This window comes from Phallusia mammillata, chromosome 1 (genome assembly GCF_965637545.1).
Source record: "Phallusia mammillata chromosome 1, kaPhaMamm4.hap1.1, whole genome shotgun sequence".
Taxonomy (NCBI): Eukaryota; Metazoa; Chordata; class Ascidiacea; order Phlebobranchia; family Ascidiidae; genus Phallusia; species Phallusia mammillata.
Window position 1 is genome coordinate 14,277,318 of NC_137252.1, and position 16,535 is coordinate 14,293,852.

At 36.0% G+C, this 16,535-nt stretch overlaps 1 protein-coding gene across 1 annotated transcript in view; it reads left to right on the forward strand.

Annotated features, from left to right (window-relative positions):
• The first annotated feature begins 1,290 nt into the window (after window positions 1-1,290).
• Window positions 1,291-16,535, forward strand: part of LOC145233957 (uncharacterized) — a 35,499-nt gene continuing 20,254 nt past the window's right edge. The window contains exons 1-40 of the mRNA XM_080098755.1: window positions 1,291-1,330; window positions 1,436-1,558; window positions 1,762-1,884; window positions 2,146-2,268; window positions 2,533-2,655; window positions 2,905-3,027; window positions 3,294-3,416; window positions 3,677-3,799; window positions 4,068-4,190; window positions 4,439-4,561; window positions 4,823-4,945; window positions 5,210-5,332; window positions 5,570-5,692; window positions 5,959-6,081; window positions 6,342-6,464; window positions 6,733-6,855; window positions 7,104-7,226; window positions 7,488-7,610; window positions 7,875-7,997; window positions 8,235-8,357; window positions 8,624-8,746; window positions 9,008-9,130; window positions 9,395-9,517; window positions 9,767-9,889; window positions 10,156-10,278; window positions 10,539-10,661; window positions 10,930-11,052; window positions 11,685-11,807; window positions 12,077-12,199; window positions 12,461-12,583; window positions 12,848-12,970; window positions 13,208-13,330; window positions 13,597-13,719; window positions 13,981-14,103; window positions 14,368-14,490; window positions 14,740-14,862; window positions 15,129-15,251; window positions 15,512-15,634; window positions 15,903-16,025; window positions 16,274-16,396. Of these exons, the coding sequence (XP_079954881.1) occupies window positions 1,291-1,330; window positions 1,436-1,558; window positions 1,762-1,884; window positions 2,146-2,268; window positions 2,533-2,655; window positions 2,905-3,027; window positions 3,294-3,416; window positions 3,677-3,799; window positions 4,068-4,190; window positions 4,439-4,561; window positions 4,823-4,945; window positions 5,210-5,332; window positions 5,570-5,692; window positions 5,959-6,081; window positions 6,342-6,464; window positions 6,733-6,855; window positions 7,104-7,226; window positions 7,488-7,610; window positions 7,875-7,997; window positions 8,235-8,357; window positions 8,624-8,746; window positions 9,008-9,130; window positions 9,395-9,517; window positions 9,767-9,889; window positions 10,156-10,278; window positions 10,539-10,661; window positions 10,930-11,052; window positions 11,685-11,807; window positions 12,077-12,199; window positions 12,461-12,583; window positions 12,848-12,970; window positions 13,208-13,330; window positions 13,597-13,719; window positions 13,981-14,103; window positions 14,368-14,490; window positions 14,740-14,862; window positions 15,129-15,251; window positions 15,512-15,634; window positions 15,903-16,025; window positions 16,274-16,396 (4,837 nt within the window). The remainder of the gene's footprint in view (window positions 1,331-1,435; window positions 1,559-1,761; window positions 1,885-2,145; window positions 2,269-2,532; window positions 2,656-2,904; window positions 3,028-3,293; window positions 3,417-3,676; window positions 3,800-4,067; window positions 4,191-4,438; window positions 4,562-4,822; window positions 4,946-5,209; window positions 5,333-5,569; window positions 5,693-5,958; window positions 6,082-6,341; window positions 6,465-6,732; window positions 6,856-7,103; window positions 7,227-7,487; window positions 7,611-7,874; window positions 7,998-8,234; window positions 8,358-8,623; window positions 8,747-9,007; window positions 9,131-9,394; window positions 9,518-9,766; window positions 9,890-10,155; window positions 10,279-10,538; window positions 10,662-10,929; window positions 11,053-11,684; window positions 11,808-12,076; window positions 12,200-12,460; window positions 12,584-12,847; window positions 12,971-13,207; window positions 13,331-13,596; window positions 13,720-13,980; window positions 14,104-14,367; window positions 14,491-14,739; window positions 14,863-15,128; window positions 15,252-15,511; window positions 15,635-15,902; window positions 16,026-16,273; window positions 16,397-16,535) is intronic.

The window sequence follows — 16,535 nt, forward strand, 5'->3', positions numbered from 1 at the left end:
TATCCCACCGTAGCCGGTCGCGCTATACCTCAGTTACTAATATTCCCTACTACGTGGGAGTGCGAGCAGGGATCCCTTCAATGATGAATATCAAAAAGAGTCGTAACCGCCTTTCTTCCCCCGGCCATGATTTCCGAAGTGCAGTAAGCAAAGTTGTGCCCCGCATCGATCGACTTGTAGAAGGCAAACAGATACAGATTGCTCATTAAATTTATCTTTTCTTCATTTTTACTTCTTCGTTACATTTTCATTAGTCGATTCGGGAAGTAAAAAAAGATATCTTCTCGAAAATATTTTTCTAAAAACAAGTGGTACGCGGCAACAATGCGTTGCCTTCAAGTGGTACGCGACCACAAAAAGGTTGGGAACCACTGCTCCAGAACGTCATAACTCATTTAAACATACAGGTGACCCTGTGTCCATAGTGAAGGTGAAAGCTTGTTCTTGTACGCTTCCGAACACATACACTACAGAATCTGCGTCGTCAGGTTGATTCAGAGAGGCTATCGGAACTACATTGAATGGGGTTGGGTCAGACTCCTCTCGCGATCTTTCAACCCATTTACGTTTAAAGGACAATTGCGCCGTATGTGGCCAAGTTTGTCACACCCATAGCACGTTATATTGCTTGGGCGGTTGTACGGAACTCTTCGTGGCGGAACTTCGGAGAGACATTTGAGCTTTTCCACAATCTCCTTCATTGTCTGCTGCGTCTGGCTGTGCACCGCTTCAAATTTTTCTAACCGATCGCCTACGAAAGGTTTGTTTTCCTGATTGACTCCATGTACTGCATGGACCCTCTTCCCACTCCACTTTGAAGCAATTCCCAACAGTTCAGAACCACGGCGATATTTGTTGGCAGCCTCAACCATTTCCTCCGGCGTCAGATTTTGGCCCACATTGAAAATGTGAAGAGCAAAATTCCTGTCTTGTAGACCACGTAAAAAAGCGCTGCATGCAGCACGATCACACATTTGCATGACACTTCCCTCAGTACTCTCACCATAGGCAAGACGAGCAATCCCTCTCAATTCACCCATCATGATTCCCGTCAAATGAACGGGTGTGTTTATCCATTTCGAAGAAATTTTTGCTGCACATGGTTCAGCTGGTTCAGGTTGTCCACTACTCACATACTTCTTAAACCAAGTTTTTGCCGCTTTTACATTCTCGTCACGGCGTTCTTGGGTGTCAAGGGGAGTTCTATCCGAGATTGAAGTAGATGCAAGTGGTGTTCCTTGAGCTAAATTCATTTTTCTTTTCTTTTAAGAATCAAGGCAATCTTCTGAAATGGCCACCGCTGCCACCACTGTAACGTTCCACACTTTTTGTATGTTACCATATCAGTTTTGTTATTACCCTAGTTTGCCTGTACGATCTCGATTCCAAAACTTAAACACAGAAATCACATTCGCTACACACTATAAATGTTTAGATATTGACGAATGTGCACTTGGATTACATACTTGTGACCTAAAAGCAATCTGCACAAACACACATGGATCTTTCGAATGCACTTGTTTACCTGGATTTTCTGGTGACGGTTTGACGTGCGCAGGTATGTTGTTCAGTTTTGGCTTTGGTAATTTTGTTTAACGGCTGTAGCACTAATGTATTTTTATGATTTTTTTAATTTTTCAAAAACGTGTATGCTGCCTGTTCTTAACAATTTGTGCAAAAGATCGAACGTTTGTTCTGATAAATAAAAGAATTCCGACTTTCACAAAACTTTCAATGCGACTTAGTACTGTAAGTGTTTAGATATTGATGAATGTGCACTTGGATTACGTACTTGTGACCCAAACGCAACCTGCACAAACACAAATGGATCTTTCGAATGCCCGTGTTTAACTGGATTTACTGGTGACGGTTTGACGTGCTCAGGTATTTTGCCAATCTTGGCTTTTGGTAGTTTTGTTATGCTTCCCTTTAAGTAATTTCATGTTGCTAAAGTAATTATCACCAGTTTATGGGCTGTAACATTACAGTATTTAGAAACTGTTTGACTTGTCATTTGTTTGGAAAACGGCACGCGATATTTTCGTCTAATAAATGCGAAAGAGTGGATACTTTTTCCTCAAAATTTTAAGGCTTGCCACTTGCACCCGAAATCATCCTGAAAACATAGATAGTCGATTTATTTAGATTATGATGAATGTGCACTTGGATTACATACTTGTGATCCAAACGCAACCTGCACAAACACAAATGGATCTTTCGAATGCACTTGTTTTACTGGATTTTCTGGTGACGGTTTGACGTGCGTAGGTATGTTATTCAGCTTTGGCTTTTGGTAATTTTGTTTCCCTGGGAGAAAATGTACTGTTGCAATAGCACTTGCCAACATTTTATGGGCTGTAGCACTACTGTATTTAGAAATTGTTTTATGTTTAAATTTTTCAAAAACGTTTATACTGCATGCTCTTTGTGTTCATAAATAATATTTTGAAAGATCGAACATTTGTTCTCAAAAATGAAAGAATTCCGACTTTAACAAAATCTTCATGGCGACTTAGTCTTCTAAATTTTTAGATATTGATGAATGTGCACTTGGATTAAACACTTGTGACCCATCCGCAAACTGTAGAAACACAAATGGATCTTTCGAATGCAGTTGTTTAACTGGATTTTCTGGTGACGGTTTGACATGCGTAGGTATGTTGTTCAGCTTTGGCTTTGGTAATTTTGTTTTGCTGGGAGAAAATGTTCGGTTGCAATAGCACTTGCCAACATTTTATGGGCTGTAGCACTACTGTATTTTCAATTTTTTTTTTAATTTTTTAAAAACGTTTATGCTGCATGCTCTTAACAGTTCATGCAAAAGATCGAACGTTTGTTCTCAAAAATAAAAGAATTTCGACTTTAACAAAACCTTTAATGCCACTTAGTACTGTAAATGTTTAGATATTGACGAATGTGCACTTGGATTACATACTTGTGACCTAAAAGCAATCTGCACAAACACACATGGATCTTTCGAATGCACTTGTTTACCTGGATTTTCTGGTGACGGTTTGACGTGCGCAGGTATGTTGTTCAGTTTTGGCTTTGGTAATTTTGTTTTGATTTTTCCCTGAGAGAAAATGTACTTTGGCAATAACACTTGCCAACATTTTATGGGCTGTAGTTCTACAGTATTTGGAAAAATGTTGTTTGTCATAATATTTCAAAAACGTTTATGCTGCATGCTCTTTGTCATCAATAATGCAAAACGTTGAACATTTGTTCTCAAAAATGAAAGAATTACGACTTTCACAAAATCTTCATGGCGACTTAGTACTTTGAACTTTTAGATGTTGATGAATGTGCAATTGGATTAAATCCTTGCGACATATTCGCAAACTGCACAAACACAAATGGATCTTTTGACTGCTTTTGTTTAACTGGATTTACTGGTGACGGTTTGACGTGCATAGGTATGTTGTTCAGGTTTGGTTTATGGTAATTTTGTTTTATTTCCCTGGGAGAAAATCTACTGTTGCAACAAGAATTGCCAATATTTTATGTGCTGTAGCACTGCTGTATTTGGAAATTATTTTTTGTTTTAAGTTTTCAATAAGTTTTATGCTGCATGTTCTTACCAATTTATGCAAAAGATGGAACGTTTGTTCTTAAAAATGAAATAATTCCGACTTGAACAGAACCTTTATTGCGACTTAGTACTGCAAATATTTAGATATTGAAGAATGTGTACTTGGATTACATACTTGTGATCCAAGCGCAACCTGCACAAACACAGATGGTTCTTTCGAATGCACTTGTGTTCCTGGATTTTCTGGTGACGGTTTGACGTGCGTAGGTATGTTGTTCAGCTTTGGCTTTTGGTAATTTTGTTTTGTATCCATGGGATAATATGCACTGTTGCAATAGCATTTGCCAATATTTAAATGGCTGTAACACTACTGTATTTAGAAATTGTTTTATGTTTAAATTTTTCAAAAACCTTTATACTCCATGCTCTTTGTGTTCATAAATAGTATTTTGCAAGATCGAACATTTGTTTTCAAAAATAAAGAATTCCGACTTTAACTAAACCTTCGATGCGACTTAGTACTGTAAATGTTTAGATATTGAAGAATGTGCATTTGGATTACATACTTGTCACCCAAACGCAACCTGCACAAACACAAATGGATCTTTTGAATGCACTTGTTTTACTGGATTTTCTGGTGACGGTTTGACGTGTGCAGGTATGTTGCTCAGGTTTGGCATATGGTAATTTTGTTTCCCTGGGGAAAATGTACGGTTGCAATAGCACTTGCCAACATTTTAACGGCTGTAGCACTAATGTATTTTTATGATTTTTTTAATTTTTCAAAAACGTGTATGCTGCCTGTTCTTAACAATTTGTGCAAAAGATCGAACGTTTGTTCTTATAAATAAAAGAATTCCGACTTTAACAAAACTTTCAATGCGACTTAGTACTGTAAGTGTTTAGATATTGATGAATGTGCACTTGGATTACGTACTTGTGACCCAAACGCAACCTGCACAAACACAAATGGATCTTTCGAATGCCCGTGTTTAACTGGATTTACTGGTGACGGTTTGACGTGCTCAGGTATTTTGCCAATCTTGGCTTTTGGTAGTTTTGTTATGCTTCCCTTTAAGTAATTTCATGTTGCTAAAGTAATTATCACCAGTTTATGGGCTGTAACATTACAGTATTTAGAAACTGTTTGACTTGTCATTTGTTTGGAAAACGGCACGCGATATTTTTGTCTAATAAATGCGAAAGAGTGGATACTTTTTCCTCAAAATTTTAAGGCTTGCCACTTGCACCCGAAATCATCCTGAAAACATAGATAGTCGATTTATTTAGATTATGATGAATGTGCACTTGGATTACATACTTGTGATCCAAACGCAACCTGCACAAACACAAATGGATCTTTCGAATGCACTTGTTTTACTGGATTTTCTGGTGACGGTTTGACGTGCGTAGGTATGTTATTCAGCTTTGGCTTTTGGTAATTTTGTTTCCCTGGGAGAAAATGTACCGTTGCAATAGCACTTGCCAACATTTTATGGGCTGTAGCACTACTGTATTTAGAAATTGTTTTATGTTTAAATTTTTCAAAAACGTTTATACTGCATGCTCTTTGTGTTCATAAATAATATTTTGAAAGATCGAACATTTGTTCTCAAAAATGAAAGAATTCCGACTTTAACAAAATCTTCATGGCGACTTAGTCTTCTAAATTTTTAGATATTGATGAATGTGCACTTGGATTAAACACTTGTGACCCATCCGCAAACTGTAGAAACACAAATGGATCTTTCGAATGCAGTTGTTTAACTGGATTTTCTGGTGACGGTTTGACATGCGTAGGTATGTTGTTCAGCTTTGGCATTGGTAATTTTGTTTTGCTGGGAGAAAATGTTCGGTTGCAATAGCACTTGCCAACATTTTATGGGCTGTAGCACTACTGTATTTTCAATTTTTTAAAAACGTTTATGCTGCATGCTCTTAACAGTTCATGCAAAAGATCGAACGTTTGTTCTCAAAAATAAAAGAATTTCGACTTTAACAAAACCTTTAATGCCACTTAGTACTGTAAATGTTTAGATATTGACGAATGTGCACTTGGATTACATACTTGTGACCTAAAAGCAATCTGCACAAACACACATGGATCTTTCGAATGCACTTGTTTACCTGGATTTTCTGGTGACGGTTTGACGTGCGCAGGTATGTTGTTCAGTTTTGGCTTTGGTAATTTTGTTTTGATTTTTCCCTGAGAGAAAATGTACTTTGGCAATAACACTTGCCAACATTTTATGGGCTGTAGTTCTACAGTATTTGGAAAAATGTTGTTTGTCATAATATTTCAAAAACGTTTATGCTGCATGCTCTTTGTCATCAATAATGCAAAACGTTGAACATTTGTTCTCAAAAATGAAAGAATTACGACTTTCACAAAATCTTCATGGCGACTTAGTACTTTGAACTTTTAGATGTTGATGAATGTGCAATTGGATTAAATCCTTGCGACATATTCGCAAACTGCACAAACACAAATGGATCTTTTGACTGCTTTTGTTTAACTGGATTTACTGGTGACGGTTTGACGTGCATAGGTATGTTGTTCAGGTTTGGTTTATGGTAATTTTGTTTTATTTCCCTGGGAGAAAATCTACTGTTGCAACAAGAATTGCCAATATTTTATGTGCTGTAGCACTGCTGTATTTGGAAATTATTTTTTGTTTTAAGTTTTCAATAAGTTTTATGCTGCATGTTCTTACCAATTTATGCAAAAGATGGAACGTTTGTTCTTAAAAATGAAATAATTCCGACTTGAACAGAACCTTTATTGCGACTTAGTACTGCAAATATTTAGATATTGAAGAATGTGTACTTGGATTACATACTTGTGATCCAAGCGCAACCTGCACAAACACAGATGGTTCTTTCGAATGCACTTGTGTTCCTGGATTTTCTGGTGACGGTTTGACGTGCGTAGGTATGTTGTTCAGCTTTGGCTTTTGGTAATTTTGTTTTGTATCCATGGGATAATATGCACTGTTGCAATAGCATTTGCCAATATTTAAATGGCTGTAGCACTACTGTATTTAGAAATTGTTTTATGTTTAAATTTTTCAAAAACCTTTATACTCCATGCTCTTTGTGTTCATAAATAGTATTTTGCAAGATCGAACATTTGTTTTCAAAAATAAAGAATTCCGACTTTAACTAAACCTTCGATGCGACTTAGTACTGTAAATGTTTAGATATTGAAGAATGTGCATTTGGATTACATACTTGTCACCCAAACGCAACCTGCACAAACACAAATGGATCTTTTGAATGCACTTGTTTTACTGGATTTTCTGGTGACGGTTTGACGTGTGCAGGTATGTTGCTCAGGTTTGGCTTATGGTAATTTTGTTTCCCTGGGGAAAATGTACGGTTGCAATAGCACTTGCCAACATTTTAACGGCTGTAGCACTAATGTATTTTTATGATTTTTTTAATTTTTCAAAAACGTGTATGCTGCCTGTTCTTAACAATTTGTGCAAAAGATCGAACGTTTGTTCTTATAAATAAAAGAATTCCGACTTTAACAAAACTTTCAATGCGACTTAGTACTGTAAGTGTTTAGATATTGATGAATGTGCACTTGGATTACGTACTTGTGACCCAAACGCAACCTGCACAAACACAAATGGATCTTTCGAATGCCCGTGTTTAACTGGATTTACTGGTGACGGTTTGACGTGCTCAGGTATTTTGCCAATCTTGGCTTTTGGTAGTTTTGTTATGCTTCCCTTTAAGTAATTTCATGTTGCTAAAGTAATTATCACCAGTTTATGGGCTGTAACATTACAGTATTTAGAAACTGTTTGACTTGTCATTTGTTTGGAAAACGGCACGCGATATTTTTGTCTAATAAATGCGAAAGAGTGGATACTTTTTCCTCAAAATTTTAAGGCTTGCCACTTGCACCCGAAATCATCCTGAAAACATAGATAGTCGATTTATTTAGATTATGATGAATGTGCACTTGGATTACATACTTGTGATCCAAACGCAACCTGCACAAACACAAATGGATCTTTCGAATGCACTTGTTTTACTGGATTTTCTGGTGACGGTTTGACGTGCGTAGGTATGTTATTCAGCTTTGGCTTTTGGTAATTTTGTTTCCCTGGGAGAAAATGTACTGTTGCAATAGCACTTGCCAACATTTTATGGGCTGTAGCACTACTGTATTTAGAAATTGTTTTATGTTTAAATTTTTCAAAAACGTTTATACTGCATGCTCTTTGTGTTCATAAATAATATTTTGAAAGATCGAACATTTGTTCTCAAAAATGAAAGAATTCCGACTTTAACAAAATCTTCATGGCGACTTAGTCTTCTAAATTTTTAGATATTGATGAATGTGCACTTGGATTAAACACTTGTGACCCATCCGCAAACTGTAGAAACACAAATGGATCTTTCGAATGCAGTTGTTTAACTGGATTTTCTGGTGACGGTTTGACATGCGTAGGTATGTTGTTCAGCTTTGGCATTGGTAATTTTGTTTTGCTGGGAGAAAATGTTCGGTTGCAATAGCACTTGCCAACATTTTATGGGCTGTAGCACTACTGTATTTTCAATTTTTTAAAAACGTTTATGCTGCATGCTCTTAACAGTTCATGCAAAAGATCGAACGTTTGTTCTCAAAAATAAAAGAATTTCGACTTTAACAAAACCTTCAATGCCACTTAGTACTGTAAATGTTTAGATATTGACGAATGTGCACTTGGATTACATACTTGTGACCTAAAAGCAATCTGCACAAACACACATGGATCTTTCGAATGCACTTGTTTACCTGGATTTTCTGGTGACGGTTTGACGTGCGCAGGTATGTTGTTCAGTTTTGGCTTTGGTAATTTTGTTTTGATTTTTCCCTGAGAGAAAATGTACTTTGGCAATAGCACTTGCCAACATTTTATGGGCTGTAGTTCTACAGTATTTGGAAAAATGTTGTTTGTCATAATATTTCAAAAACGTTTATGCTGCATGCTCTTTGTCATCAATAATGCAAAACGTTGAACATTTGTTCTCAAAAATGGAAGAATTACGACTTTCACAAAATCTTCATGGCGACTTAGTACTTTGAACTTTTAGATGTTGATGAATGTGCACTTGGATTACGTACTTGTGACCCAAACGCAACCTGCACAAACACAAATGGATCTTTCGAATGCCCGTGTTTAACTGGATTTACTGGTGACGGTTTGACGTGCTCAGGTATTTTGCCAATCTTGGCTTTTGGTAGTTTTGTTATGCTTCCCTTTAAGTAATTTCATGTTGCTAAAGTAATTATCACCAGTTTATGGGCTGTAACATTACAGTATTTGGAAACTGTTTGACTTGTCATTTGTTTGGAAAACGGCACGCGATATTTTTGTCTAATAAATGCGAAAGAGTGGATACTTTTTCCTCAAAATTTTAAGGCTTGCCACTTGCACCCGAAATCATCATGAAAACATAGATAGTCGATTTATTTAGATATTGATGAATGTGCACTTGGATTACATACTTGTGATCCAAACGCAACCTGCACAAACACAAATGGATCTTTCGAATGCACTTGTTTTACTGGATTTTCTGGTGACGGTTTGACGTGCGTAGGTATGTTATTCAGCTTTGGATTTTGGTAATTTTGTTTCCCTGGGAGAAAATGTACTGTTGCAATAGCACTTGCCAACATTTTTTGGGCTGAAGCACTACTGTATTTAGAAATTGTTTTACGTTTAAATTTTTCAAAAACGTTTATACTGCATGGCCTTTGTGTTCATAAATAATACTTTGAAAGATCGAACATTTGTTCTCAAAAATGAAAGAATTCCGACTTTAACAAAATCTTCATGGCGACTTAGTACTCTAAATTTTTAGATATTGATGAATGTGCACTGGGATTAAACACTTGTGACCCATCCGCAAACTGTACAAACACAAATGGATCTTTCGAATGCAGTTGTTTAACTGGATTTTCTGGTGACGGTTTGACATGCGTAGGTATGTTGTTCAGCTTTGGCTTTGGTAATTTTGTTTTGCTGGGAGAAAATGTTCGGTTGCAATAGCACTTGCCAACATTTTATGGGCTGTAGCACTACTGTATTTTCAATTTTTTTTTAAATTTTTTAAAAACGTTTATGCTGCATGCTCTTAACAGTTCATGCAAAAGATCGAACGTTTGTTCTCAAAAATAAAAGAATTTCGACTTTAACAAAACCTTCAATGCCACTTAGTACTGTAAATGTTTAGATATTGACGAATGTGCACTTGGATTACATACTTGTGACCTAAAAGCAATCTGCACAAACACACATGGATCTTTCGAATGCACTTGTTTACCTGGATTTTCTGGTGACGGTTTGACGTGCGCAGGTATGTTGTTCAGTTTTGGCTTTGGTAATTTTGTTTTGATTTTTCCCTGAGAGAAAATGTACTTTGGCAATAGCACTTGCCAACATTTTATGGGCTGTAGTTCTACAGTATTTGGAAAAATGTTGTTTGTCATAATATTTCAAAAACGTTTATGCTGCATGCTCTTTGTCATCAATAATGCAAAACGTTGAACATTTGTTCTCAAAAATGAAAGAATTACGACTTTCACAAAATCTTCATGGCGACTTAGTACTTTGAACTTTTAGATGTTGATGAATGTGCAATTGGATTAAATCCTTGCGACATATTCGCAAACTGCACAAACACAAATGGATCTTTTGACTGCTTTTGTTTAACTGGATTTACTGGTGACGGTTTGACGTGCATAGGTATGTTGTTCAGGTTTGGTTTATGGTAATTTTGTTTTATTTCCCTGGGAGAAAATCTACTGTTGCAACAAGAATTGCCAATATTTTATGTGCTGTAGCACTGCTGTATTTGGAAATTATTTTTTGTTTTAAGTTTTCAATAAGTTTTATGCTGCATGTTCTTACCAATTTATGCAAAAGATGGAACGTTTGTTCTTAAAAATGAAATAATTCCGACTTGAACAGAACCTTTATTGCGACTTAGTACTGCAAATATTTAGATATTGAAGAATGTGTACTTGGATTACATACTTGTGATCCAAGCGCAACCTGCACAAACACAGATGGTTCTTTCGAATGCACTTGTGTTCCTGGATTTTCTGGTGACGGTTTGACGTGCGTAGGTATGTTGTTCAGCTTTGGCTTTTGGTAATTTTGTTTTGTATCCATGGGATAATATGCACTGTTGCAATAGCATTTGCCAATATTTAAATGGCTGTAGCACTACTGTATTTAGAAATTGTTTTATGTTTAAATTTTTCAAAAACCTTTATACTCCATGCTCTTTGTGTTCATAAATAGTATTTTGCAAGATCGAACATTTGTTTTCAAAAATAAAGAATTCCGACTTTAACTAAACCTTCGATGCGACTTAGTACTGTAAATGTTTAGATATTGAAGAATGTGCATTTGGATTACATACTTGTCACCCAGACGCAACCTGCACAAACACAAATGGATTTTTTGAATGCACTTGTTTTACTGGATTTTCTGGTGACGGTTTGACGTGTGCAGGTATGTTGCTCAGGTTTGGCATATGGTAATTTTGTTTCCCTGAGGAAAATGTACGGTTGCAATAGCACTTGCCAACATTTTAACGGCTGTAGCACTAATGTATTTTTATGATTTTTTTAATTTTTCAAAAACGTGTATGCTGCCTGTTCTTAACAATTTGTGCAAAAGATCGAACGTTTGTTCTTATAAATAAAAGAATTCCGACTTTAACAAAACTTTCAATGCGACTTAGTACTGTAAGTGTTTAGATATTGATGAATGTGCACTTGGATTACGTACTTGTGACCCAAACGCAACCTGCACAAACACAAATGGATCTTTCGAATGCACGTGTTTAACTGGATTTAATGGTGACGGTTTGACGTGCTCAGGTATTTTGCCAATCTTGGCTTTTGGTAGTTTTGTTATGCTTCCCTTTAAGTAATTTCATGTTGCTAAAGTAATTATCACCAGTTTATGGGCTGTAACATTACAGTATTTAGAAACCGTTTGACTTGTCATTTGTTTGGAAAACTGCACGCGATATTTTTGTCTAATAAATGCGAAAGAGAGGATACTTTTTCCTCAAAATTTTAAGGCTTGCCACTTGCACCAGAAATCATCATGAAAACATAGATAGTCGATTTATTTAGATTATGATGAATGTGCACTTGGATTACATACTTGTGATCCAAACGCAACCTGCACAAACACAAATGGATCTTTCGAATGCACTTGTTTTACTGGATTTTCTGGTGACGGTTTGACGTGCGTAGGTATGTTGTTCAGCTTTGGCTTTTGGTAATTTTGTTTTGTATCCCTGGGATAATATATACTGTTGCAATAACATTTGCCAATATTTAAATGGCTGTAGCACTACTGTATTTAGAAATTGTTTTATGTTTTAATTTTTCAAAAACGTTTATACTGCATGCTATTTGTGTTCATAAATAATATTTTGAAAGATCGAACATTTGTTCTTAAAAATAAAAGAATTCCGACTTTCACAAAACCTTCAATGCGACTTAGTACTGCAAATGTTCAGATATTGAAGAATGTGCACTTGGATTAAACACTTGTGACCCATCCGCAAACTGTACCAACACAAATGGATCTTTCGAATGCACTTGTTTAGCTGGATTTACTGGTGACGGTTTGACGTGCGCAGGTGCGTTGTTCAGCTTTGGCTTCTGGTAATTTTGTTATGCCTCCCTTAAAGTATTTTCATGTTGCTAAAGTAATTATTACCAGTTTGTGGGCTGTAACATTAAAGTATGTAGAAGTTGTTTGACTCGTCACTTGTTTGGAAAACTGCACGCGACATTTATTCTAGTAAATGCGAAAGATTGGATACTTTTTCCTCGAAATTTTAAGGCTTGCCACTTGCACCAGAAATCATCATGAAAACATAGATAGTCGATTTATTTAGATTATGATGAATGTGCACTTGGATTACATACTTGTGATCCAAACGCAACCTGCACAAACACAAATGGATCTTTCGAATGCACTTGTTTTACTGGATTTTCTGGTGACGGTTTGACGTGCGTAGGTATGTTATTCAGCTTTGGCTTTTGGTAATTTTGTTTCCCTGGGAGAAAATGTACTGTTGCAATAGCACTTGCCAACATTTTATGGGCTGTAGCACTACTGTATTTAGAAATTGTTTTATGTTTAAATTTTTCAAAAACGTTTATACTGCATGCTCTTTGTGTTCATAAATAATATTTTGAAAGATCGAACATTTGTTCTCAAAAATGAAAGAATTCCGACTTTAACAAAATCTTCATGGCGACTTAGTCTTCTAAATTTTTAGATATTGATGAATGTGCACTTGGATTAAACACTTGTGACCCATCCGCAAACTGTAGAAACACAAATGGATCTTTCGAATGCAGTTGTTTAACTGGATTTTCTGGTGACGGTTTGACATGCGTAGGTATGTTGTTCAGCTTTGGCATTGGTAATTTTGTTTTGCTGGGAGAAAATGTTCGGTTGCAATAGCACTTGCCAACATTTTATGGGCTGTAGCACTACTGTATTTTCAATTTTTTAAAAACGTTTATGCTGCATGCTCTTAACAGTTCATGCAAAAGATCGAACGTTTGTTCTCAAAAATAAAAGAATTTCGACTTTAACAAAACCTTCAATGCCACTTAGTACTGTAAATGTTTAGATATTGACGAATGTGCACTTGGATTACATACTTGTGACCTAAAAGCAATCTGCACAAACACACATGGATCTTTCGAATGCACTTGTTTACCTGGATTTTCTGGTGACGGTTTGACGTGCGCAGGTATGTTGTTCAGTTTTGGCTTTGGTAATTTTGTTTTGATTTTTCCCTGAGAGAAAATGTACTTTGGCAATAGCACTTGCCAACATTTTATGGGCTGTAGTTCTACAGTATTTGGAAAAATGTTGTTTGTCATAATATTTCAAAAACGTTTATGCTGCATGCTCTTTGTCATCAATAATGCAAAACGTTGAACATTTGTTCTCAAAAATGGAAGAATTACGACTTTCACAAAATCTTCATGGCGACTTAGTACTTTGAACTTTTAGATGTTGATGAATGTGCACTTGGATTACGTACTTGTGACCCAAACGCAACCTGCACAAACACAAATGGATCTTTCGAATGCCCGTGTTTAACTGGATTTACTGGTGACGGTTTGACGTGCTCAGGTATTTTGCCAATCTTGGCTTTTGGTAGTTTTGTTATGCTTCCCTTTAAGTAATTTCATGTTGCTAAAGTAATTATCACCAGTTTATGGGCTGTAACATTACAGTATTTGGAAACTGTTTGACTTGTCATTTGTTTGGAAAACGGCACGCGATATTTTTGTCTAATAAATGCGAAAGAGTGGATACTTTTTCCTCAAAATTTTAAGGCTTGCCACTTGCACCCGAAATCATCATGAAAACATAGATAGTCGATTTATTTAGATATTGATGAATGTGCACTTGGATTACATACTTGTGATCCAAACGCAACCTGCACAAACACAAATGGATCTTTCGAATGCACTTGTTTTACTGGATTTTCTGGTGACGGTTTGACGTGCGTAGGTATGTTATTCAGCTTTGGATTTTGGTAATTTTGTTTCCCTGGGAGAAAATGTACTGTTGCAATAGCACTTGCCAACATTTTTTGGGCTGAAGCACTACTGTATTTAGAAATTGTTTTACGTTTAAATTTTTCAAAAACGTTTATACTGCATGGCCTTTGTGTTCATAAATAATACTTTGAAAGATCGAACATTTGTTCTCAAAAATGAAAGAATTCCGACTTTAACAAAATCTTCATGGCGACTTAGTACTCTAAATTTTTAGATATTGATGAATGTGCACTGGGATTAAACACTTGTGACCCATCAGCAAACTGTACAAACACAAATGGATCTTTCGAATGCAGTTGTTTAACTGGATTTTCTGGTGACGGTTTGACATGCGTAGGTATGTTGTTCAGCTTTGGCTTTGGTAATTTTGTTTTGCTGGGAGAAAATGTTCGGTTGCAATAGCACTTGCCAACATTTTATGGGCTGTAGCACTACTGTATTTTGAATTTTTTTTTTAATTTTTTAAAAACGTTTATGCTGCATGCTCTTAACAGTTCATGCAAAAGATCGAACGTTTGTTCTCAAAAATAAAAGAATTTCGACTTTAACAAAACCTTCAATGCCACTTAGTACTGTAAATGTTTAGATATTGACGAATGTGCACTTGGATTACATACTTGTGACCTAAAAGCAATCTGCACAAACACACATGGATCTTTCGAATGCACTTGTTTACCTGGATTTTCTGGTGACGGTTTGACGTGCGCAGGTATGTTGTTCAGTTTTGGCTTTGGTAATTTTGTTTTGATTTTTCCCTGAGAGAAAATGTACTTTGGCAATAGCACTTGCCAACATTTTATGGGCTGTAGTTCTACAGTATTTGGAAAAATGTTGTTTGTCATAATATTTCAAAAACGTTTATGCTGCATGCTCTTTGTCATCAATAATGCAAAACGTTGAACATTTGTTCTCAAAAATGAAAGAATTACGACTTTCACAAAATCTTCATGGCGACTTAGTACTTTGAACTTTTAGATGTTGATGAATGTGCAATTGGATTAAATCCTTGCGACATATTCGCAAACTGCACAAACACAAATGGATCTTTTGACTGCTTTTGTTTAACTGGATTTACTGGTGACGGTTTGACGTGCATAGGTATGTTGTTCAGGTTTGGTTTATGGTAATTTTGTTTTATTTCCCTGGGAGAAAATCGACTGTTGCAACAAGAATTGCCAATATTTTATGTGCTGTAGCACTGCTGTATTTGGAAATTATTTTTTGTTTTAAGTTTTCAATAAGTTTTATGCTGCATGTTCTTACCAATTTATGCAAAAGATGGAACGTTTGTTCTTAAAAATGAAATAATTCCGACTTGAACAGAACCTTTATTGCGACTTAGTACTGCAAATATTTAGATATTGAAGAATGTGTACTTGGATTACATACTTGTGATCCAAGCGCAACCTGCACAAACACAGATGGTTCTTTCGAATGCACTTGTGTTCCTGGATTTTCTGGTGACGGTTTGACGTGCGTAGGTATGTTGTTCAGCTTTGGCTTTTGGTAATTTTGTTTTGTATCCATGGGATAATATGCACTGTTGCAATAGCATTTGCCAATATTTAAATGGCTGTAGCACTACTGTATTTAGAAATTGTTTTATGTTTAAATTTTTCAAAAACCTTTATACTCCATGCTCTTTGTGTTCATAAATAGTATTTTGCAAGATCGAACATTTGTTTTCAAAAATAAAGAATTCCGACTTTAACTAAACCTTCGATGCGACTTAGTACTGTAAATGTTTAGATATTGAAGAATGTGCATTTGGATTACATACTTGTCACCCAGACGCAACCTGCACAAACACAAATGGATTTTTTGAATGCACTTGTTTTACTGGATTTTCTGGTGACGGTTTGACGTGTGCAGGTATGTTGCTCAGGTTTGGCATATGGTAATTTTGTTTCCCTGAGGAAAATGTACGGTTGCAATAGCACTTGCCAACATTTTAACGGCTGTAGCACTAATGTATTTTTATGATTTTTTTAATTTTTCAAAAACGTGTATGCTGCCTGTTCTTAACAATTTGTGCAAAAGATCGAACGTTTGTTCTTATAAATAAAAGAATTCCGACTTTAACAAAACTTTCAATGCGACTTAGTACTGTAAGTGTTTAGATATTGATGAATGTGCACTTGGATTACGTACTTGTGACCCAAACGCAACCTGCACAAACACAAATGGATCTTTCGAATGCACGTGTTTAACTGGATTTAATGGTGACGGTTTGACGTGCTCAGGTATTTTGCCAATCTTGGCTTTTGGTAGTTTTGTTATGCTTCCCTTTAAGTAATTTCATGTTGCTAAAGTAATTATCACCAGTTTATGGGCTGTAACATTACAGTATTTAGAAACCGTTTGACTTGTCATTTGTTTGGA